Genomic DNA, 25,212 nt, shown 5'->3' with positions numbered 1-25,212 from the left:
CCAAGATTCTATTTGTTTTATTTAAAGCTTCTGTACACTACAAGTAGTTTCAATGACCTGTTCCCCACTTCCCCAACTCCTCTTCCTACGCTGCATCCTGTGGACTAACTCCATCTAATTTATAGTTGTATCAAGAAGATATAATAATTCTCATTATGTTATTGGAATTTATTGAAAGAGAATAATAGTGGGATGTGCCTATGCGTTTGTATATATGTGTATGTGTGTGTGTGTGTGTGTATAAGACTTAAAGACTTAATTGAATTAGTCTGATTGCTTTGATCTAAGAAGAGGGGTTAGGTTTGATATGTTAATTAGATAAACATGGGGAAGTTTAGAAACATTGGTGTCAAGGGAATATTTGCATTTTGAAATAAACCAGGCAAGATACAGGTAAAACGGATAAGTTAAGGGTAAGGATTGACACGTGGAATTGTGATATAGTAGCCATCACTGAGATGTGGTTGAGGGAGCTGCAGGATTGGCAGCTCAAGATTCTGGGATATAGAACATTCAGGCGAGACAGCGGAGGCGGTAAAAGAAGAGGAGGCAGAATGCCTCATCGCCAGAACTTTCCAACAAGCACCAAGATGTAGCTTGGCTGGTGGTGAGAAAAGCCCTCCCTGTCAGATCCTTCCTACACACCAGGAGTCTCACCCCCTCGGCATGTTGCCCTCGAGGTGGCTGTGGTGGGGAAGAGACTGTTGTTCACCTCCTTGTAGATTGTGCCTTTGCAAAGAAGGTCTGTAGAGAGATGCAGTGGTTTCCGTCGAGGTTTGTCCCGAGCAGTTCTGTGACACAGGACTCAGTGCTCTACGGGCTGTTCCCAGAGACACACACCGAGACAAACATCAACTGCAGCTGGAGGATCATCAACTCGGTAAAAAACGCTCTTTGGTCTGCCTGTAACTTGTTGGTCTTCCAGCCCAAAGAGTTGTCTCCGACCGAGTGTTGCAGACTGGCACATTCCAAGGTCCAGGACTACGTGCTGAGGGATGCACTAAAGCTTGGGGCAGCCGCCGCAAAGGCGCAATGGGGAAAGGTCGCTGCCTAAGAACTTTCTGCCACAGTGCACCCAGGGGCTGGGAACTGTAAAGAGCCCCTCATGCTGTACAGCTCAAAATGAATGTCTGCCAATGATTGTAAGATTCATTGTTTGTACTGATACACCTTGTGATTCATGTTGTAAAAGTTGAACCTGATTGTATTTTTGTGATGGTGATTTTGAAGTGGTTTGAAATGTTGAAGATTTATGAATAAAGTATATTTTTGCAAAAAAAAAGGAGGCATTGCATTATTAGTTAAGGAGTCAGATACTGCAGTAAGGAGAGATGATAGCTTGGAGGGGGCATCGAATGAAGCTTTGTGGGTAGAGCTTAGGAATAAAAAGTGGGACAGCCAAATTGTGAGGTGTTTATTATAGACTCCCAGATAGTCAGCTGGAAATTGAGGAGCAAATATGTGCACAACTTGCAGAGGTGTGTAAAAACAATAACAATAGGGTAATTATATTAGGTGATTTCAACTTTCCCAACATTAATTGAGACAGACATAGTGTTAAGGGCTTGGATGGAGTGGATTTCATGAAATGTGTACAGGAGAACTTTTTAGATCAATATGTAGAGGGTCCAATAAGGGACGGTGAATTGCTGGACCTAATTCTGGGGAATGAAGCCGGACAGATGGCTGAGGTGGTGGTGGGGGAGCATTTTATTGATAGTGACCACAACATTTGTACTGTTTATGTTTGTTATGGATAAAGAAATCGACAAGTTGCAAAAAAATATTTTGGATTGGGGGAGTGGATTTTAGTAAAATAAGGCAGGATCTGGCCAAGTTAGACTGGGAACAGCTACTTGTGGGGAAATCTACAGAGGAGCAGTGGGGGCCATTCAAAAAGGAAATGTGGAGTGTACATGCTCAATATGTTCCCTCTAGGGTCATAGAAAGGAGTAACAAGCCCAGAAAACCATTGATGACCAGAGATATTCAAGTTAGCAAGTACAAGGGAAGCAAATCAGCAGAGGCATTAGTGGAGTACAGAAAGTGTAGGGTGGAGCTTAAGAAAGCAATTAGGAGAGCAAAGAGGGGATATGAGAAAGCTCTGGCTGGTAAAAGTAGGGAAAATCCCAAGATATACTATAAGTATATCAATGAGAAGAGGATAACAAAGGAAAGATTAGGGCCCATAAGTGACCAAGGGGGCAATCTATGGGTGGAGCCAGAGGACATCACTAGGGTGTTGAATGAATACTTCACATCTGTCTTCACCCAAGAGAATGAGGATGAAGGTATAGAACTTGGGGAGAGAGACTGCGAGGTTCTTAAGCAAATTGATATAGGGAGTGACAAGGTATTGGAGGTGTTGGCAGGCTTAAAAGTGGACAAACCTCCGGGTCCGGATGATTTGTGTCCAAGACTGCTAAGGGAGACAAGGGAGGAGATCGCAGGGGCTCTGACCCAAATTTTTAATTCCTGTCTGTCCACGGGGGAGGTGCCAGAAGATTGGAGAACAGCTAATGTGGTTCCGCTATTTAAGAAGGGTTGTAGAGATAAGCCAGACAATTACAGCCAATGGGTCTCATGTCAGTGGTAGGGAAACTATTGGAGAAAATTCTGAATGAGGGAATTTATCTCCACTTGGAGAGGCAAGGTTTGATCAGGAATAGTCAGCTTGGCTTTGTCAGAGGGAGATCATGGCTAACAAATGTGATTGAATTTTTTGATGAGGTGACCAGATGTGTAGATGAGGGTAGTGCAGTTGATGTAGTTTATATGGATTTCAGCAAAGCCTTTGACAAGGTCCCACAGTGGAGGCTTATAAAGAAGGCAAATGCACATGGGATACAGGGTAATTTGATAAGATGGATTCAAAGTTGGCTTAGCTGTAGGAGACAGATGGTGATGACAGAAGGATGCTTTAGTGACTGGAAGTCGGTGTCCAGTGGCGTACCATGGGATCTGTGCTGGGTCCCCTATTATTTGTCATTTATATAAACGACATAGATGATTATGTGGGGGGTAGGATTAGTAAGTTTGTGGATGACACAAAGATTGCCCAGGTCACTAACAGTGAGGTTGAGTGTCTTAGGCTACAGGAAGATATAGATGGGATGGTCAAATGGGTAGAGAAGTGGCAGATGGAATTTAATCCTGAAAAGTGTGAGGTGATACACTTTGGAAGGAGTAATTTGACAAGAAAATATTCAATGAACGGCATGACACTAGGAAGTTCTGAGGAACAAAGGGACCTTGGCATGTGTGTCCATAGATCTTTGAAGGTGGAGGGACATGTTAGTGGGGTGGTGAAAAAGGCATATGGGACACTAGCCTTTATCAATCGAGGCATAGATTACAAAAGTAGGGAGGCATGGTTGTATAGAGCTTTGGTGAGGCCACAGCTGGAGTACTGTGTGCAGTTCTGGTCGCCACATTATAGGAAGGATATGATTGCACTGGAGGGGGTGCAGAGGAGATTCACCAGGATGATGCCTGGAATGAAACATTTAAGTTATGAAGAGAGGTTGGATAGACTTGGGTTGTTTTCGTTGGAGCAGAGAAGACTGAGGGGTGACCTGATTGAGGTGTACAAGATTATGAGGGGCATGGACAGAGTGGATAGGGAGCAGCTGTTCCCCTTAGTTGAAGGGTCAGTCACAAGGGGACATAAGTTCAAGGTGAGGGGCAGGAGGTTTAGAGGGGATGTGAGGAAAAACTTTTTTACCCAGAGGGTGGTGATGGTCTGGAATGCACTGTCTGGGAGGGTGGTGGAGGCGGGTTGCCTCACATCCTTTAAAAAGGATGAGCACTTGGCACGTCATAACATTCAAAGCTATGGGCCAAGTACTGGTAGATGGGATTAGGTAGGTAGGTCAGGTGTTTCTCTCATGTCGGTGCATACTCGATGGGCTGAAGGGTCTCTTCTGCACTGTGTGATTCTGTGGTAGATTGTTGTCAAAGGAGAGGTGAAAAGTGTCACCTAGCCAGGTGAAGTTTAGAAACAATATATTTATTTTTCTCAACAATTACTGGTAAAAAAACTGTGTGCTATGAGAAGGTTTTATTATCAGGGAGATAAGTCCAAAGACATTGTGAAACAATGGGTATTTGCATTAAAAGAGGAAGATATGTACAAAGAAGGAGTGAGGGCTGTGTGTAAGGGAAGGCATTTTTAAGATTTTGCAAGTATGTGAAAAAGCCTTCAGCATCTATGCCTCAAGCTGCTTCCTTCAAAGGATTGAAGTTAGGAAAACTCACTTGGAAGTTGGCTTGTTCAGGGTGTTTCTTTGCCTGGGTCTTTTAAAATCTATGTGTCTTACTGTTGTCTTAACAAAAGTGTAACTGGGAGTTAGGTTGTTTAGGGGATTTAGAAGTTATCGTAGTAATTTGTAGATCTATGTATCTATTTAAAATCATTTCTCTTATTAATAAATATTTAATCTAGTTTTATACATCATATGTGGTCTTATTACTACTGAATCCAAGGGATGCATCTCGACATTTTTACAAATTGAAAATTATTTGTGACAGTTGTTTCAAGTTTCCCTGTGGGATTTGAACAGCTGAGCATTTACCATCCACTGTGTCATAACAAGTTGCAATGTTTGTTCTCTTTCCCCAATGCAAACACTTTACTCTTACTAAAAATTGAATGACATTTGCAATATTTCACTCCAGCTTCTCAGACTAAATGGTCCCCTCTGCACCTTAGTTTTTTTAAGTGAATTCTTTGGATGCCATCCTTGATTCCAGTGGGCAGTGTCCTTCACACAGTGGCCTTACCAGTGGTATTTATAGGCTGCTCTGAAAGCATCCGGTAAGTTTGGTTTAATGACTCCCATGGCTTCAGAAGGGAGTATAAGTTCCCTTTTTCCTGTACAGAAATGATCCTGCCCACACCTAGACCCTTAATCCTGTCCCATTCCTGGTCATAACATTTTAACCTGGCTCCAATGAACAAGCTGCTAGATTCCCCTCCTTTGGATAAACCAACTGCTTAGTCTAAGAACTAGGCTGATCCTTTGGTACGTTACCTTTTTAAAAGTTGGAGGGATGGGTCATTTTCAGGATTGTTAACTATTCAAACTCTCTCCATGTTGCTTTTCTGAAATTTTCAAACTACGCCTGTCACTTTCTCTCTTTCTACACATAACTTGGAAAAGAATGATCAGGACTTCATGATGGTTTATTCAAAGTCAGAAGCAAACTCTCACTCGAGTTCAAAGTGGACCAACTGTGTCCATGGAGCTGTGAGCCTGCAGGAGTAAGTAAGTTAATTGGAAAGAATTGTTTTAAAACGCGAAATAAATAGAATCATAGCTAAATTATTAATCATGTCGAGATGCAGACACCATTATAAAAATAGTCCAGAAAGTCTGAAATTACCACACAAATTTTATTTTGTGTTGCAGAAACAAAATCAACTTGCTTTTAGATATCAGTTGTGATATATAGCTCATCAAACCTGCAGTTAATCTATTATTAAGTGCAGAAAACTATTTTGGCAGGTGTAACCGGAACATCATTTTAATTGGACAGGCATCAGTGGGGAGGATGGAAGAATTCCAAGCCATTGTGTGGAAATGTTGGTTAGGTCATCGCTGTGAGGCTCAACAGTTTTCAAAGGAACAAGCTTCCACAAGCTCTGCAATAGAGACAAACAGATGCTTAGAACGTGGCTGTAAATTTCCCATACAACAATGGAGCTTATACATTTATGTAGTTTCTTCTGCAAATTTTTGTGCTCTCCCAGGTTAGGAAGGTTAGTGGTGAGGAATGGAGGCAGGTCTACTTCAGACACCCAGTGTTAATTCCCAGGTCAAGCACACCATAAGCTAGATACAGAGTAAACCCATGCCCTCATCCCCCTACCCCACCACATACATTGCCCCGTCAATAACTGTTGAGTAGGTACTGCATCATTTAAATGCACAGTAATGCTCCTTCTGCACCTGTTCAACATAACTCAGCCGCAACCATAGAACACCCAATACAGCAGTGCACATTTTAACACTTCCCACACCAAGGACCTATGACCTCCCTTAGCGAGATTGTCATTTTATAACATATTAAGACAGCCTTGTACTGTACTGAGGATCAAGCCAATGAAATTGCATCTACGAACTTCCATTAAATCCTTACAGCCAGGATTTCACTCCATCAACATAGGCTGAATTTGAATTTGAAGCAGTTAAAGGTTAGTGTTTAATACACTGTACAATCTAGTTTTCTTCTCATTCTCTGCCTTTCCCCTTCATGGATGCACAATGAACTGGTAAAATTCATTACAGAATTTTTAGAAGAATTGTTTTCAATCATTCTCGAGCTATGTTGAATCAGTAACTTTTTCCAGCTACTGCTTTGGGAATAATCTGAGCGTCACTATAGTTAACATCTTGGTCCAAACCTTCACAGTGCTGAAAGCCTGGGGGAAGCCAAGAATATACAGTTAATGCTGGGATTTCAATGCTGGAGGTGTAGCCTAACCTAAACTCAATTAGACAAGAGCCAGATCCTGTTTCAGGAGAATAGCTAAAAATATTGCAACTGCATGAAAGGGACAAGTATGGGAAGCTTCACATTTGGCCTGTGGTAGCAGCAGGTACGGAGCAGTAATTCAAATCAGATGGCAAACTTTCTAGTAATCTCACCAAGATCAACAGGGAATTTTCATTTTTATAGTGCATGGTGTCCCAGCAGAAGACTGAGATGCCTGGCTGAATTCCTATTACCATGGCTGTTCGATGACTGGACAGCCCCACCCTCCTAGATCTCAGCTACTAAGATCCAGAAAGATAGGAAAGGCTGTATTCGGTGAAGCTTGTGGGAGTGAGACTTGGATCCCAGCAAATGGACTCCATACCTTCATCAGCCATTAATATACCATGGGCTACTGAGAATTATACATTGAATGAATCATCACATGCAAACTCCATCATTGCGGAAATTTTTCTTTGGATAGGCGGCTTGGCATTCACTAGGACCATGACTGGTCTCACCGTTTCCTCAGTTCCAATTGGGCTCAAAGAATGTTGGGAAGATACCTGCATCCAACAGCCCGGGCAAGCATCATTGTTGTTTCTCCCAGAGTACATAAATTCTTGGAAGAATTTGCTCTGAACCCAGGCATCCCCTGCTTTACATACCCACTAAAAACCAACAATCTAAAGGAAACCAGCACATTGATTTAAGTTTTTAATTCACTAATAGTTACCAAGAGGTTCACAGGACTGGAGTCCTTCCATTATTTTGATGTAGCTGTCACCCAGGTAGCTTTTGTAATCAGTGACGGGAACTTCAATGAGGCACTGAGCAGAATCCTTAAAAAGGAGGTCCTTCCCTGAAAACAGCACTGAGTTGAACATTGCGAAAGTGCTTTCCTCGGATCCACCACGACCATGTTTCTCCTGGAATTTGAAGCAAACCTGTTACTGGCAGTGACAGCAAATACACTCCAATGGAATGAATGTGAATGATATTAGGAACCTGCAATCAGACAGCCATTCAGTTCCTTGAGCCTGCTCCAACTTTCAACTGCATCATAGCTGATCTGCACTCAACTCCATTTATCTGCCTTTGCTCCATATTCCACCTTTATGCAACAAAAATCTATCAGTCTCACTCTTAAAAGCTCCAATTGTTCCAACATCTACAGCCTTTTGGAGGATTGTCACCAAGCCTTTTGTGAAAATTATTTCACACCTGACTGACCTATTTATCACAAGGATGCGTAGGAATTCTGTCATTCACTGATGTGTAACACATACCGAGTTACCCCGAGAATCCCCCACTGAACACGCCAATACTTGCAGGTTGTTTGTGTTTTTCTCTTTCTGCAGCACCTCTCTGTTTTCAAGGATGTCTTCTTTGTGGGGCTGGAGAACTAAGAAGGCTGAGAATGTCACTGAGCTGGCAAGAGCCTTTAACTGACTCAATTTGTAACAGAAGGAATTCTAATGCATTTCAATGCTTGCTTCTTTGTTGTAGGGACAGGAGGAATTGAAGTACTGACACTATCTTTCAATTCCCAAATTCAGGCAGAGTTCTGAAAATGATGGCTAATAAGCTACCACCCTATTTTGCACAGTTCACTGGGCCTAACCACTGGATAACTGGAGTAGGCCCTGGAGTCAGCTGTTCGGTCCAATCAAATGAGAAATTTGGGTTCCTTGACCTCAATAAGGCCCCAGTTGCCTTTTTGGCTAGAATCAGGAAGAGTGGACACTCAGACCAATGTCAGGCTGCAGCCCAACCAAAGAGGGCCCTGAAGCTAAGTTGCTATCTCCTTTTGTGCTGTGAATTGTTGGCCAGAACAATAAAATACTCACCAGTTCACTTTTCAGCAGTTTGACAACTGTTTCCCTCTTATCTGGTCGTGTCATAACAGCGTGTGATGGGACATCAGCTAGGTGACAGGTCATGAATTGATCAATTGGGACTGTGCTGCCATTTTTGCACAAGAGGTAATAATTCGAAGAAAGCAGATTATGATTCCAGTTAGCCCTTCCGTTACCTAAGAGAGAAAATTATTCCAATAATTATCCTCTTCTGCTATTTGTCAAGCCTTTTGTGAGCTATCTCATCATGCACATGCACTACATTTACTGCATTCCCTTTATCCACACATTTGGTCACTTCTTCCAGAAAAAAGTCATTAAATCTGTTAAACACAACTTGTCTTTAGCAAATCCATATTGGTTGTCTGTGGCGTAAATTACTCCATAATTAGCCCATGCTGTTCTAAATACTGAGTAAACTTACTTCACATTATAGGGAGTAAGGCTTGGCCTAAATAACCAAGTGGTTATGGTACTGAGTTTGTAACCCTAAGATCAAGAGTTCAAATCTCACAATGGTAAACTATGAAACAATATAACTTCATCTGAAACAGATGGAAACAGGTTTGTACTTGAAAGAGTTACAGGGAGTAGTTAGCTATTCCCTTCACTGCCTGGGTGATGATCTGGTGGAATGGATCCCTGCATGTTATACAATGCACCTGATTTTCATCCCATTTAATCACCCAGGTGGTGAAGGAACAAGTTGCTTTTTCTCTTAACGTCTTTCAACCACCTAAGGTACATGTCGTCAAGGTGCATTTACTTATGCACCTTGAGTTCTGCTCGTTATTTTAGAACTAATTCTTTTTCTTACAGTAAACTACCAATGATTGTCTGATATTCTCCTTCAGTAGACCTGCATTGTAACTATCATTAACAATTGTAAAAATGTTTAATATCTCCCTTGTGCTTTTTGCCTCTATATAATTCCCTCATTCATTCAGGGAACTGAATCCTACCCTCTCTAACTATTCCTTTGTTTTTAAAATGCTTATAAAAGCGCTTACTATTTCCTTCAATATTATCTATTAACCTTTGCTTGTATTCCCTTTTATCCCTCTCTCTCTCTCCACCTCCAAACTACAATTGTTGTATTACTCTTAACCTTTAACTCAGGGATTGACATTGCAGCTGAAATCAGTTATGACAACACAAGCCAGGAATTGAAGTTGGAACCTCTGGCGCGTGTGGTTCAGGGTGGATCAACTCAAGGTCACCAAGAATTTCACATACCGTCAGTGTTCTCAGGCACGGTGGTATGTTTAACAAAAGCAACGTCACCCGCTTCCACCAGGCACCTGAAGGAAATTTAGGCAAGTTCATTCAGAAAATAGAATTACAATTATTACTGCATTCAATGTTTCCCTTCTTCTCCAATTTTCTCCCTTTCTCTTCAGAAGAGGCTGACTCTTCGACAAGTACTGCAGCCCTCTACTATACCACCTAAGTGGTCTTCGTTAAAACGTGAGGGAGCAATTTTATCTTAATTCACCAGCTCAGGAGCACATGGGATCAGGTGGAATGCTGATTTTACACCCACCTAATATTATTTGTTGGCCTTCGATGGAGAGAAATATTGTTTGGGGTGGAAACCCAACATTGTACCCAATCCCATCAGTTTCCTAACTGTCAAGTTAAAGGTTAAAATTTGTCCCTGAGTGCCAGCAGGCAAGTTGACCCGGTTGGATGTTACGACCAAGCTGAGTTCTGTCCATAACCCTAGCCACACCTACATTTTCCAGCAGCAGTCACTGTCTGTCAATCAGGGGACTGTGATTTTCATTCTCAATTGTATTGATGTCTTTCACCCAGCCAGTTTTCAGCTGCATGCTCGACATTTAGTGCCATTGCTTCCACCATTTTCTGTTTTCAGATCCACTATTGTTTGGTGGACCATTCCAAATAATACTCATCCTTTCACACCCATGCATCTGAGTCAGAAGGTCGTGAACTCAAGTCCCACTCCAGAGGTTTCAGCACAAAATCCAGGTGGTGCCAAGGGAGTGCTGCACTGTCAGAGAAGACATTAAACCAAAGACTCATGCGCCACTGCAGTAAGGTGAACAAAAATGATCCACGGAAAGGGTGATAGAAGTTTGGAACTCTCTTCCACAAACAGCAAGTAGTGCTAGATAATTGTTAAATTTAAAACCAGGATTGAGAGATTTTCGTTGGCTAAAGGAATTATGGGAAACAAAAGCAAAATACTGTAGATGCTGGAAATATGAACTAAAAATAGAATATGCTGGAAATACTCAGCAGGTCAGGCAGCATCTGTGGAGAAATAAATAGTGTTAACCTTTCAGGTTGATGACTTTTCATCAGATGAGGTAAATAGGGCAAAGGCAGGTATCTGGAGTTAAGTCACAGATCAGCCCCAATCTCATTGAATGGCAAAACAGCCTTCTCCTGTTCCTATTCCTTACTCTTATTCCATGCTACTGTTTTGAAGAAAAGAAGAGAGTTTGCCCCAGTATCCTGGTCAAGATTTATCCCTCAACCAACACTAAAAGTGGTAATCTGGTCATTATCTCATTGTTATTTGTGGGACCATGCTGTGCACAAATTGGCTGCCATGTTTCTTACGTTACAATAGTGACCACACTTCAAAAGTGTATAATTTGTGTAAAACTGCTTTGGAAGGTTTTGAAAGGTGCTGTATAAATACAAGTTTTTTTTTACCTGAAGGCACCGCTGTAGCTGTAGTACCTCTCATTGCTGTTGGCCACACACCTGTCTGTTGGCGGCATTGTACCTTGACCTTGACTACCGATACACAGAGAGCACAGCTTGGGGTGCAGGGCAGCATTCGCTCCAGGGGCACAGCTCTCACTGAAATATGTCGCTAATTCAAAAAGAAAAGAGATATTAATTTAACTGCCAGATTCTGAGGCACTAAAGCAAGTTTAGAACATTGCTGATTGCTGTGTAATACCATGCAACCTAGAACAGTTTGAGCCCAACATTAGTCCACTTCAATCACTGCTACCACGAATCAATCAGATAATTGGGAAAAAATATTTCAAACATTTGTTAGCCAGGTTGGTTTCTGGTAACACTTTCCTTTAATCCTCTTCCCAGGGCATTTAACCCACGCTGCGTGGCACTGCCCCCTACCAGAATCCTCTCCCAGCCTCTGCTCCAGCACCATCCTGGAACTCCTTTCCTAACAGCACTGTGGGTGTACCTACACCACATGGGCTGCAGCATTTCAAGAAGGCAGCTCACCACCACCTTCTCAAGGGAAATTAAGGATGGGCAATAAATGCTGGCCCAGCCAGCAAAGCCCACATCCCATGAAAAGAATAATTTAAAAAAACATCTTGAGTCCTCTTGCTCTGTTCTTCCCTTCAGGAGAAGAGTCCCACTTTCCACAGTTTCCAGGTCCTTTCTTCCTCCTCCAGACCTGCTCTTCAGAAGCACATTGGATGTTTCTGTAGGCCAGAGGGTAAATTTTGAGTGCCTGGACTCAGGTTGAATCCTTCAAAGCATTATAAACATCCTGGGGGTTACCATTGACTGCCCTTGACAACAAGGCAGCATTGGACCGAGTGTGGCATCAAGGAGCCCTAGCAAAACTGGAATCAATGGGAATCAGGGGGCAAATGTTCCACTGGTTGGAGTCATACCTAGCAGAAAGGAAGATGGTTGTGGTTGTTGGATCTCAGTTATTTCAGCTACAGGACATCACAGCAGGATTTCCTCAGAGTATTGTCATTGGCCCAACCATCTTCAGCTGCTTCATCAATGATCTTCCTTCCATCATAAAGTCAAAAGTGGGATGTTCGCTGATGATTGCACAATGTTCAGCACCATTCACGACTCCTTTGATACTGAAGTAGTCCATGTCCAAATGCAGCAAGACCTGGACAATATCCAGGCTTGGGCTGACAAGTGGCAAGTAACATTCGTGCCACACAAGTGCTAGGCTTAGTTGTAGGAGGCAGAGGGTGATGACAGAAGGATGATTTAGTGACTGGAAGTCAGTGTCCAGTGGAGTACCACAGGGATCTGTGCTCGGTCCCCTGTTATTTGTCATTTATATACACGACATAGATGACTATGTGGGGGTTAGGATTAGTAAGTTTGTGGATGACACAATGATTGGCCGGGTGGTTAACAGTGAGGTTGAGTGTCTAGGGCTACTTTAAGATACAGACGGGATGATCAAATGGGCAGAGAAGTGTCAGATGGAATTTAACCCTGAGAAGTGTGAGATGATACACTTTGGAAGGAGTAATTTGACAAGGAAATATTCAATGAACGGCATGGCACCAGGAAGTTCTGAGGAACAAAGGGACCTTGGCATCTGTGTCCGTAGTGATTGCACTGGAGGAGGTGCAGAGGAGATTCACCAGGATGTTGCCTGGGATGAAACATTTAAGTTATGAAGAGACGTTGGATAGACTTGGGTTGTTTACAGAGCAGAGAAGACTGAGGGGCGACCTGATCAAGGTGTACAAGATAACGAGGGGCATGGACAGGGTGGATAGGGAGCATCTGTTCCCCTTAGTTGAAGGGTCAGTCATAAGGGGGCATAAATTCAAGGTGAGGGGCAGGAGGTTTAGGGGGGATGTGAGGAAAAACATTTCTACCCAGAGGGTGGTGACGATCTGGAATGCACTGCTTGGGAGGGTGGTGGAGGCAGGCTGCCTCACACCCTTTAAAAAGTACCTGGATGAGCACTTGGCATGTCATAACATTCAAGGCTCTGGGCCAAGTGCTGGTAAATGAGATTAGGTAGTTAGATCAGGTGTTTCTCACGTCGGTGCAGACTCAATGGGCCAAAGGGGCCTCTTCTGCACCGTGATTCTGTGATTCTGTGATAGGCAATGACCATCTCCAACAAGACAGAATTTAACCATCGCCCCTTGTCATTCAATGGCACTATCATCACTGAATCCTCCACCATCAACATCTTAGGTGTTACCATTGATCAGAAAGTGAACTGGATTAGCATTATAAATACTGTGGCTATAAGAGCTGGTCAGAGGCTGGTCATGTGACGAGTAACTCACCTCCTGACTCCCCAAAGCCTGACAAGGCACAAGTCAGGGGTGTGATGGAATACTCCCCGCTTGACTGGATGAGTGCAGCTCTCACAATGCTCAAGAAGCTTGACACCATCCAGGACAAAGCAGCCAACTTGATTGGCACCACATCCACAAACATTCATTCCCTCCACCACCGACGCACAATAGCAGCAGTGTGTACCATCTACAAGATGCACTGCAGGAATTCACCAACGCTCCTTAGACATCATCTTCAATACCCACAATCACTACCATCTAGAAAGATAAGGGCAGTGGATAAATGGGAACACCGTCACCTGGAAGCTCCCTTCCAAGTCACACGCCATTCTGACTTGGAAATATATTGCCGTTCCTTCACTGTCGCTGGGTCAAAATCCTGCAACTCCGTTCCTAACAGCACTGTGAGTGTATCTATGCCACAGGGACTGCAGCATAAGAACATAAGAACATAAGAAATAGGAGCAGGAGTAGGCCTTTCAGCCCCGCCATTCAATAAGATCATGGCTGATCTGCCCCAGACCTCAACTCCCCTTTTGTGCCATCTCCTCATGGCCCTCAACTCCCCAATAATTCAAAAATCTATCTACCTCCTCTTTAAATAATTTCACTGATCTCGCCTCCACAACTCTCTGGGGTAGAGAATTCCAGACATTCACTATCCTCTGAGAGAAGAAATTCCTTTGTATCTCAGTTTTAAATGAGTGTCCCCTTATTCCGTAGCTACGCCTCCTAGTTCGAGATTCCCCCACTAGTGGAAACATCTCATCATTTACCCTGTCAAGCCCCCTCAGAATCTTGTGTGTTTCAATAAGATCACCCCCTCATTCTTCTAAACTCTAATGAATAAAGGCCTAACCTGTTTAGCTGTTCTTGATAAGTCAACCCCTTCATCCCAGGAATCAGCCTAGTGAATCTCTTTTGAACTGCCTCCAATGCTAGCATATCCTTTCTTAAATACGGGGACCAAAACTGTGCACAGTGCTCCAGTTACAACCACACCAACACCTTGTACAGCGAAGGGTCATGAGGACTCAAAACGTCAACTCTTTTCTTCTCCGCCGATGCTGCCAGACCTGCTGAGTTTTTCCAGGTAATTCTGTTTTTGTTTTGTAATAAGACTTCCCTATTTTTAAACTCCAACCCCCTAGTAATACAGGCCAAAATTCCATTTGCCTTCTTAATTACTTGCTGCAGCTGCATGCTAAGTTTTTGTGTTTCATGCACAAGAACATCCAGATCCCTCTGTGCTGCATTTCTTTGGAGTCTCTCTCCATTTAAATAATAATCTGCCTTTTGAATTTTCCTACCAAAGTGCATGCCCTCACACTTTCTTACATTAAACTCCATCTGCCAAGTTTTTGCCCACTCATTCAACCTATCTATATCCCCTTGCAAATTCCTTATGTCCTCATTGCAACATGCCCTCCCAACTATTTTTGTATCATCAGCAAATTTGGATACTCTGCCCCCTCTTCCAAGTTATTAACATAGATAGTAAATAATTGAGGCCCTAGGACTGATCCTTGTGGCACTCCACCAGATATAACCAGAAAAAGACCCATTAATCATGACCCTCTGCCTTCTGTGTGTTAACCAATCCTCAATCCATGCTAATACATTACCCCCAATACTGTGAGCTCCTATCTTGTGCAATAACCTTTTATGTAGCTCCTTATCGAATGCCTTCTGGAAATCCAAATACACTACATCTGTCAGTTCCCCTTTATCAACTCTACTTGTTATATCCTCAAAGAACTCTAGCAACTTTGTCAAACATGATTTCCTTTCACAAAACCATGTTGACTCTGTTTGATTGTGTCAAGCTTTTCTAAACGTCTTGCTATTTCTTCCTTAATAATGCACTCTAGCATTTTCCCAACGACAGATGTTAGGCTGACTGGCCTATAATTTCCTGCTTTTTGTCCCTCATCCCCTTCTTGAGGTGGTTTTCCAATCTGCTGGGACCCTCCCGGAATCCAGTGAGTTCTGGAATATTTCGACCAATGTCTCCACTATCTCTGCAGCCACTTCCTTTAAAACCCTTGAATGTAGGCCATCAGGTCCTGGCAATTTGTCTGCCTTTAGTCCCATTAGTTTGTCAAATACTTTGTCCCTCATGATAGAGACTGCTACAAGAGCTTTCCTCCCATTAGCTCCTTGCTTATCTAATATTTTTGGAATGTTTACAGTGTCGTCCACCGTGAAGACCAATGCAAAATATTGGTTTAAATTATCTGCCATTTCCCTGTTCCCCGTTATCAATTCTCCAGTCGTATCCTCCAAGGGTCCCATGCTCACTTTAGCTACCCTCTTTCTTTTAATATATTTGTAGAAGCCCTTGCTGTTTGTTTTTATATTTCTTGCCAATTTACTTTCATAATCAATTTTCTCCCTCTCTATTTGCTTTTTAAACATCCGCTGCCGGTTTCTAAAAAATTCCCAATACTCTGGCCTACCACTTGTTTTCACCGCTTTGTGTGGCTTAGTTTTTGATTGGATACTCTCCTTGACCACCTTTGTTGACCACGGGTAGTTCATCCTTCTCATCGAGTCTTTCTTTTTGACGCAGATAAATTTTTGCTCTGTGTTATGAAATATCTGCTTAAATGTCTGCCACATCTGATCCACCGACCTTCCCCTTAGTCTATTTTCCCAGCCCGCCTTAGACAACTCTTTCTTCATACCTCCGTAATTGCCCTTATTTAAGTTGAGGACAGTGGTCCAAGAAGGCAATTCACCACCATCTTCTCAAGGGCAACTAGGGATGGGCAATAAATGCTGGCCCATCCAGTGAAACCCACATCCTGTGAATGAATAAATAAAACTATGTGTTGCTCCACTGCATTAAAGATTAAAGCAGAGAAGCAGAAGCATTGCAACTTGGGAAATCAAGTCCCAGCACTAAGTGAACCCTCTTAAACCTCATGGGCATGATTTTTCGCTGAGCAGGCAAGCACGCAGCCGACCCGCTCGAGTGTAAGACGATGCGTGATGATGTCAGACGAGTGTCCTGATGTTATCGCGCAGTCGTGTGATATTTTGGTCAGCGGGTGCATGCTGGAGTCAGCAGCACACCCGCCATCAATTAACAGACCTATTGAGGCCATTAAAGTCACAACTGAATGCAAGTTTTTGTTGCCCATCCAACCTCATGGTAGGCGGGCAGGTGAATCAGCCAGGTGGCCTATGGATTTTTTATGAAACCTCATCCATGGGCGGGATGAGTTTTCCAACAGGAATTAAAAATAAAATAAAAATGTTGAACTATCATTCATAAGATGTCCCTGCTCATGTGACAGAGTCACACGAGGGGACATCTTTTTAACATTTGTAAAATCTTTATTTGCAATTTTAAAAGTCTTCAGCTCCCTAAGGCAGCTCTGTGCCTCAGGGAGCTTTCAGTGCATGCACCAGCACGCACCAGCGAACTTCAGCACTTGCCCTCCTCCTGCTCCCACCCTGGCACCACTGAGCCTTTCAGTGAGTCTTTCACGCTGGTTGCCCGTTAATTGAACAGCCAACGTGAAATCGACATCAAGTCCCGATTGCAGGCGGCTTCGCAACCACTACCGGACCTGCCTACCGCACCCGCCCGACAAGGTAAAAATCCTACCCCATGTTTTTATTGTGCCTCCATTGGAATTCAGTATGAACAAGCAGGCCTTCCACTTTGAACCCAAAAAAAGATAGACTGGAGTATTAACAAAATGGTGAATAATTAGGAACTGTAGAAGAGCAAAGAGATTTTAGAGCCAAGAGCACAATTATTTAAAAGCACAAGACAGGGTCAAAAAGCAATCAAAATGGCTCATGGTCAGCCTTATCTCAAGGTGACTGGATTGCCAATGGGAGAATGGTATACTTCAGTTGTATAGTGTTGGTCAGCTCCTATCTGGAGTGTTCTGTTTTGAGAACCGCACCATAGGAAAGATATATTGACTTTGAAGGGGAAATAGCACAGATTCACCAAAATGATACTTAGAATTAGAAGGTAAACTATGAGGGCAGATTGCATGTTCTATGCTTGTGTTCCCTTGCATATAGATTGAGAGGTGATCTAATTGAGGTGTTCGAGATTATTAAAAGATTTGACATGGTTGATTGAGAAATGGCCAAGTCAAGATGGTTAAAATGTTAAAGTTATTCAAGATATGGAACACAGGCAGGAAATGGAGATATCACAGATCAATCATTATCTAATTGAATGAGAGTAGACTCAGTTGGTGGAATTGCCTAGTCCTATTTCAAATGTCCCTATGCTTGGAATGCATCCTTACTCCCCAATCACAAAGGTCAATACTATTCAAACTTTACTCCCTGTCCCTGCCTGCCTCACACTTTTCACTCTTGGGTTTTTCACTGCTCTTGTGTTGCTGCATCCTTAGATCCAATGGGATTCCTGCTCCAGGCTGAGTTGATAGTTTATCTGTCAGCTGCAGTTCCCAGATGGGAAGATGCTGCTCCCTCCCAGCCCAGTCCCTCAATCCCTAGTGTCTCATAGTAGTAAACAATTGTAGCACCTTCAAGATAACCTTGTCCTCACCCAGTCCTGGCCTAGATGGCCCGTCTCTGACTGGGCACATTTTGACTTTCACCATACTGTGTGCCCTGGGTTTCGAATTGTAAAAGATACAGATTCAGTAGGTGCAGCCAGTAGGAAGCATACAGGAGAGAGAAGATAGCAAAAAGGCAAGCTTCCATAAAGTGTGTGAAAATGAATCAAAGAGAAACATTCTTCAGCATCACTTCCTAAACCTATGACCTGTAAGACCTAGAAGGACAAGGGCAGCAAGTGAATGGGAACACCAGCACCTGCAAGTTCCCTCCAAGTCACTTCTGACTTTGACACATTTACTGTCCACGTATCACTGGGTCAAATTCCTGAAGCTCCCTGTCTAACAGGGCAAGAGGCAGGCATGGAGAGAGAATGTTTACTTTTAACTTTAACCCGGAATAATTTAACAGGAGAAACATTAACTCAAGCAGCATGTGCAACCACACTTACAATTATAAATGTCACAAGCACCGATTTTTCCCTGCGCAGTCAGGAGCCCCATGGGCACATTCCAGCCAGCGGTCCGCCCGACAGCTGTGTGGCAGGATTTCTTCCCTCTCAGCTTTTCCCAGTTCAGTTGTGGATCCTTTACAACTGCCACAGCAAAGTAGGAGGCTGTAGGAAGAATACAAACAATGTCACGTTTTTACTGGAAAAGGGGATAAATATTTGAAGCAACATTCAATTCAGTGGGAAGACAGCAGAGCAACAGGTTGGTTTTAGATTATTCTAGCACAGACACAGTGTGCTAAATGGCTTCTGAAGCAGAAGGTTAGCAGGCGTGGGGGGTAGACTCAAGACCCACTCAAGGATTTGAACACATTATGGGCCCAATTTTAACTCTGTGCAAGAGAGTGAGTTTTGATTAAGTTACAATCTCCCCTGTTTGTTTAGTTCAGTACTTGATCTGTTTTGCAAAATCAGCATAGATCTTAACATTCTAATGCTTCTGCTCAGTGCAAGGACATCCTCCACCCCTCCCCACTCCTGCCTGTCTCCCTGATTCAGATTTAGAGTAATTTAAGCAATTTTGATGAATCTCACTTGGCTTGGGTGTCCCAGAGAAGGAGAATGTGATATGCAGAGTAGAGTTTAAAAGAGGGAGACTGCAATAGTAAAGAGTGGGGCAAATGAGAATGCCTTCAGGATATCTCAGAGATCTCTGTGCTGCTGGTAAAAGATTTTACAAGACTGTTCACAGTTTCTATTTGGCGCAGGCTTTTTTTTGCCTTTAAAATGCTAATCGCATTTTCTCCACTTGTAACAACACTGGGTGCCAGTGGTTGCTTGGATGTGTCTGGAACTCAGCATTGTTATGATCCAACCGATCATTCTTTTTCTTTATTCTTTCCTGGGATGTATGGGCATCACTGGCAGGCCAGCATTTGTTGCCCTTTCCTAATTGCCCTTGAAATGAGTGGGTTGGTAGGGCATTTAAGAAGGCAATTAAGAGTCAATCACATTGCTGTGGGTCTGGAGTCACATGTAGGCCAGAACAGTTAAGGACAGCAGATTTCCTTCCCTAAAGGACAGTAGTGAACCAGATGAGTTTATACAACAATCAATGATGTTTTCACAGTTACCATTATTGAGACTAGCTTCCAATTCCAGATTTTTAATGCCATGTCCCCGGGACATTAGCCTGGGTCTCCAGATTACTAGTCCAGTGACATTACCACTGTGCCACCATTTCTCCCATTGATGAATGAAAAGTAAATAAATAACATTTATTGGCAGCTTAGATATTATAATATACTTGCATATGTGAGGATGCATCATTTGTTATCTGCCACTTCTGGCGGTAAATTGAACAGATGTAAAAGTCACCCTGAACTGGCAGAAAAGGTTCATGGTACATTTCCCACCTCTTTCCACCCTCGTTCCACCAAAAAAAGAGGAAGGTTGAAATATTTACGCCAATACCATTTTAAGAGGTGGCTTCCTTTGATTGAGATGTTTAGCCGTGGCCTTGTTTGCCACCATTCAAGATCGTTTGTCAAGGAATAGCTCTGGGCTCTGAAGAAGTTCAGGCTCTCCTGGTGCCTAGGCAACATTGTTCTCTCAGTCACTTACACCAAGCATTCACATAACTGCTATTTGTGATATTTTCCTTTGTGCAAAATGGTGACCTACACCAAGAACTGTGACTGCACTTCAAAGTAATTCATGGGATATGGAGCATTTTCCAAAAGTTGCAATAAATGCAATTCTTTTTTCCTCCCTTTCCTCAGCACATTTGAGGAATTATACCTGGAACCTTCTGTTCTGTCTCACACAGTACCATATTGGGTGGGTTTTTAGCCACTTCACTGACAGAAATCTAGCAAGACTATTGCTCACAATGGTTTGGCTGAAGAACATCGATCCTGCCATTAGATTTTAGTTCCTATCCAACAGATCCATATTCTGTCTTACTTTGTTGCCAAATCCCAGAGGAAGCTTGAGGTTGACCGGCATCTTAAGCCACCTCCACCCCTTTTGCTTATTCCCTGAGGAGCTTGATCCAGATTCACATTTGGCAGTTAAAGCACTCTGCGTCAAGAATGAGCCTTCTCTAGCATGAGAAGATGTTCCATTCAATTGCCTTTCCAACATTGGACCAAGGTTGCATTTTCCTAAAGGGCCGCATTGCCAGGTACCAACATAGCGCTGTTTCAAAGGAAATGTGTGCAGCTCATTGGCAGCTAAGTGCATGGCAATGTTTTAAGTGGGGTAGAGTGGAGGTCATCAAGTTAGTGAGATTTGCCTGAGAAGTAAAGGTTTAAACACTTACGTATTTTGCTGTTCACTGTTGTGGATTTGCATGGTTCAAGATCAGCTATGGGAAGAAAGAAAGAAAATTAATTTTAAACATTGATTAGATCCTTGAACCCTCCATACATAAAGAGGCAGGCAAAGAACTTCAATCCATGGATTTTCCAATATGTGCTACAGCCAGGCAATCCAACATGATCCAGAAAAATCTCCCTGAGGAGTTGTCTCTGATCAGTACACTTCTAGATCAAATGAATGTGAGATAAACCCTTTGGGCTTTCATATATATTATGGCTTTATAAAATGTGAGAGCTCCTGAAGCTCCATTTAAATGGGATGCCCAACCTATTTCTTAGAAGGCTACAGGACATTTCAATGAAATACTATGGGACCCCAGACATTGCAGAATATTCAGGAATTATATAGGAAAAAATTGGTAACTGAGCAAACCTTTCAGCCTTGAGTATGATGTAAAGAGTGCACACTGAGGAAAAGGAACGCTGTAGGAGGTCCAAGCCCCAGGCAAGGCCAGACACAATGTTCCAGGATAACAGGAGAGCCTGGTGCTGTGTCACTGGACACAGTCCTGCCACTTCAAGAAGCCGGGCTGAAATTCAACACACGTGCATCAGATCATTTACTCCTTGTCAAATGTAATGGGCTCTTACGGGGAATGAACTTTAGTTGTGCCAACTAAGCTCAGATCCAAGTAGCCTCCACGCAAGGATCCTTTCCACATGCTATTTAAATCCCAAATTCTGCAATGATAATAACAATTTGGAACGTTATGAAAGATACTTACCTTTGTTATAGTACTCTGCCATGACTGGGACAAGGCCACACTTTCCTCCAACATAGACCTCTCCTCCATCAAAACTTGCTGCATCAGCATCTCCAAACTGCAACCACAAGATTTAATTAAAGTACCTTTCTCTCTCTATCTCCTTCCTTTCTTCTGCAGCATAAACCCATAGTTTTCCCTCCACACTTGAAGTTAATAATTCATTGTGTACAGTGAGGAAAGATTCCAGCCCTCCCCCTCCTGCTATGGGTGTAGCCAGGGATTGCAACTTTCTTAAATTGCCAAGGGATCTCTTGATTTTCCCGAGCTGTTCATTGCTATCAACCACTGAGACTATTCTGAAGCATTCATGAAGTTGAGGCTGTTAGCATCCATAAGATTCTTGTGTAACAAAACAAATATAATTGAACATGTTAAGGTTAGGGACCCTCTAGGTACTGTAACCATAACATAACAGAGTTTGATCGTCAGTCTCACCATGAGTAAAAAGACCAGTATGTGAGGTTGTTAATTTTAGGAAGATGGACATTGGAGAAGTGAGGAGATAGTTAATGAGGTTGGACTGGGAATGATTCTTAAAAGAGCAAAGCTTGAAGGGGTGGTGAACCTTGTAGTACACAATGTAGGGATAAGGAAGTAAATTTATCCACTGCAAATATTTACTTAATTCTTGGAACGGAGGTGATGTTGCCAAGGCTACCTTTATTCGCCGTCCCGAGTTGCCCTGAAGAAGTGACCTTCTCCTTGAACCACTTAAAGTCCTTACAGTGATGGTGTTACAAAACGAATTCCAGAATATTGACCCAGTGATGATGAAGGAATGGCAATATATGTCCAAAGCAGGATGGCCACTATGTGACTTGGAGATGATGGTGTCACCATGACATCATTGCTTTTCTTCTCAGTTGGAGAAGTTGAGGGTGAGGGAGGTGCTGCCAAAGTAACCTCAGTAAGTTTCTGTGGTGTATCTCATACATTGTACATAATGCAGCCCCAGTGTGCTGTTGGCAGAGTGGGGTGAATATTGAGTCCACGGATACGAGTGCCAGTCAAACAAACTGCTTCCTTTGCTTGGTATTGAACTTCTTGAGCCATGTAGCGGCAGCACCTATTCAGGCGAGTGGTGAGTAATCCACCACACTATTTCCTGAGCTGTAGCTGGTGGCAAGGCTTTGAGAAGCCTGGAGGTTAGTCAGTCGTCGGAGGGTAACCAGCCTCTACCCTGTTCTTGTAGCCATGGCACTAATATACCTGGTTCAGTTAAGCTTCTAGTTATTGGACACTGACAAACGGTCATGGAGCCGAAACGTTAATTCTGCAGGTGCTACCTGACCTGCTGAGTGTGTCCAGTGTTTTCTAAATTTATTCCAACTTTCCTGCATCTACAGCATTTTGCTTTCTGGGACTGAGATGATGGGACTGTGCAGATGGAATTTTACTCTGTATCTAACCTGACAGGAAACCCCTCCCCCACCCCAGGTCTAAAGGATAGAAGAATGATCCACTTGTTAACTTTTTAAACACAACATTCAATCAGCCCCCTAGAAAAGTGGTGTATAACACTGCTGTCATTTACCATAATCTTTTTGATGCAGTCTTCAGCGCTGAGGCCCATAACGCAATTTACTGCCCCCCAGCTGTTACACTTCTGTTGTTCAAGGTTGTCAGTAGTACACCAGCGTATCTTACAAGGATTCAAGGCACTGTTTTTCTCTGCAATATAAACATTTTGAATTGGTTGTTATCCTTCTTTAGTAAATTATAATTTACAGGCAGGAGCAGCCTTTCAATTTGTGAGTCCCTGTTGGAACAATAGCCGCAATTTTCCAGCCCCTCATGTCGGCCGGGTCTTCCGGACCCGCCAATGTGAACGGAGATTTCATTGGCTCACCAGCCCTGCTGCGGGGAAATCCGCTGTGGTGGGGGGTGGGTTGGGGGGGAGGGGGGCTGGAAAATTCCGTCCTGTGTGTAATAACTGCACAAATTTACAAATTCGGAGCTCCAGCATCCTACAGTACGGTGAAGGAACATCATTGTGTCCCAGTAGCCCCATTGGTAAAATTCACCATGGAATTGATTATACAGGGTAGAAGATCCCAGATCTCACTATGCAGGGTTAGGAACATCAGAGTTGCTAGATGAGAAGAGACCAAGGTCCTTCTAGTTTACCTCCCAGATGATGCAACAACAATGGAGTTGTTGACTAATCATGGGAATTAACCTCTACAATTAGTCTACAACAGATCCTGACATGAGGCAAGGCAAACCCCAGTGAAGATCTTTAAGAACCATTAGTCCATAGTCACTTACATTGCTAAACATTCTCCGCTTACCACATCATGCCTCCGATTACTCATACACTAAACCGTAAAATGTTATTATCTTGGGTCTTTAGTCTGGATAGCAGATAGGGTACAATATTGGTTTCAGCACCTGTGTACTAGGCAGATGAAAAATCAGCGGAGGTCTTCCCACGGATCACTGACTAGAGATCCTTGTTGGTATCAAGTACAGTGTTGCTTTTATGCCCTCTCTGATTTTACTCTGCATTGAAAACAAATTGCAAAAAGACCTTTTTCTCCCCGTCGAGAGGGTTAGGCGTGGGTGGGCGCGTAGCCGATCACCGCTTGCAATCGACTGTGCGCAGCATTTTACATGGGTGGGCCGGAAGCATTGTGCGCTCCCTATGTGGGCGGAGGGGGGAGGGGGGAGTAGGCTGAGTCGGAGCCTCCGCTCTTTCGGACGCACGCCCGTTGTCACCGCACGTCATTGTACACTTCAACGAGCGGGCCCTGGCCCCCGCTCAACGAGCCGAAGATTCTGGCCCTGGACAAGTTCAGGAAAAACAAATTGATATGCAACAAACAGAAATTGGACTTTAAAAAAATCAACAACTCACAATAATTTATGCGGTTCACAGACCTGATGTTAATGGAACTCAGCACTGGAGTCTCTCTCGATAATTTATTACCAATTCCCTGCTACTATGGGGAGAGAGCATCCCTGCCTCTGAGCTAGAAGCTCCAGGTCTGAGTACAATCCAGGACTTCATGGCCAATGAAGGTGCATTCGTAACATGGCCAAATAGGTTGAGTATCAGCCTCCAAATCCTTCCAACACAAACCAATGACAGGCAGGTGGGAGGTTTCTGGTCAGCCGTGTAATGGAAAGAACGTTGGAGCCTCTACTATCACTATCCATAGCTCCGGCTACAACATGTATGTAAAAGTGCATGTTGCCAAAAGAACTCAGATTGCCTTTGTGAACTGAAACACGCCACCCACCGCTACCTGCTACTATGATGGTGCTATCATAAAACAAATGTTGGAGATTAAAGGGGAACAGTTGTGATCATGTTTTCAGAAAACAATGGTTTGTGTTTGACCTAAGACTTCTGTACACGATCAGTATGGTAAATGTACCCGGTTTTCCTTTCTCCATACTTAATGAGGATTGGAAGACTGAGGCTGGTTATAGTTCAAAAAAAATTGCAGTCCCCAATGAAAGTCCAGGTGGCACTTAAAAAAATCTAAACCAAACAGTTTCTTTACTTGTTTAAAAACAAACTGAATTCGGACATACTTACACCGTACGACTGATGTCAGCACTGTACGTGTAGCAGGCAGGATGTGTGTAATGATGGACAGTTATACTCATGGCTCTGGGAAGGCACCAGTGCAACATGCCCTGCCCAAAATCCCAAGAATGGGCATCCTCCACTACATTGTG

General features: G+C 43.2%; 1 protein-coding gene across 1 annotated transcript in view; it reads right to left on the bottom strand.

Annotated features, from left to right (window-relative positions):
• Positions 1 to 5,381: 5,381 nt before the first annotated feature.
• The window catches only part of LOC121287766, a 104,236-nt gene continuing 84,405 nt past the window's right edge, over positions 5,382 to 25,212 (bottom strand). Inside the window, exons 25-33 of the mRNA XM_041205680.1 lie at positions 23,060 to 23,196; positions 21,484 to 21,580; positions 20,701 to 20,745; positions 18,378 to 18,542; positions 11,022 to 11,184; positions 9,573 to 9,637; positions 8,328 to 8,512; positions 7,214 to 7,406; positions 5,382 to 5,644 (exon numbers count right to left, since the gene is read on the bottom strand). Coding sequence (XP_041061614.1) covers positions 5,610 to 5,644; positions 7,214 to 7,406; positions 8,328 to 8,512; positions 9,573 to 9,637; positions 11,022 to 11,184; positions 18,378 to 18,542; positions 20,701 to 20,745; positions 21,484 to 21,580; positions 23,060 to 23,196 — 1,085 coding nt within the window. The 3' untranslated portion in view covers positions 5,382 to 5,609. The remainder of the gene's footprint in view (positions 5,645 to 7,213; positions 7,407 to 8,327; positions 8,513 to 9,572; positions 9,638 to 11,021; positions 11,185 to 18,377; positions 18,543 to 20,700; positions 20,746 to 21,483; positions 21,581 to 23,059; positions 23,197 to 25,212) is intronic.

Source organism: Carcharodon carcharias, chromosome 2 (genome assembly GCF_017639515.1).
Source record: "Carcharodon carcharias isolate sCarCar2 chromosome 2, sCarCar2.pri, whole genome shotgun sequence".
Taxonomy (NCBI): domain Eukaryota; kingdom Metazoa; phylum Chordata; class Chondrichthyes; order Lamniformes; family Lamnidae; genus Carcharodon; species Carcharodon carcharias.
Note: the sequence above shows the minus strand (reverse complement) of the source record. Positions and strands in the feature narration are given on the sequence as shown.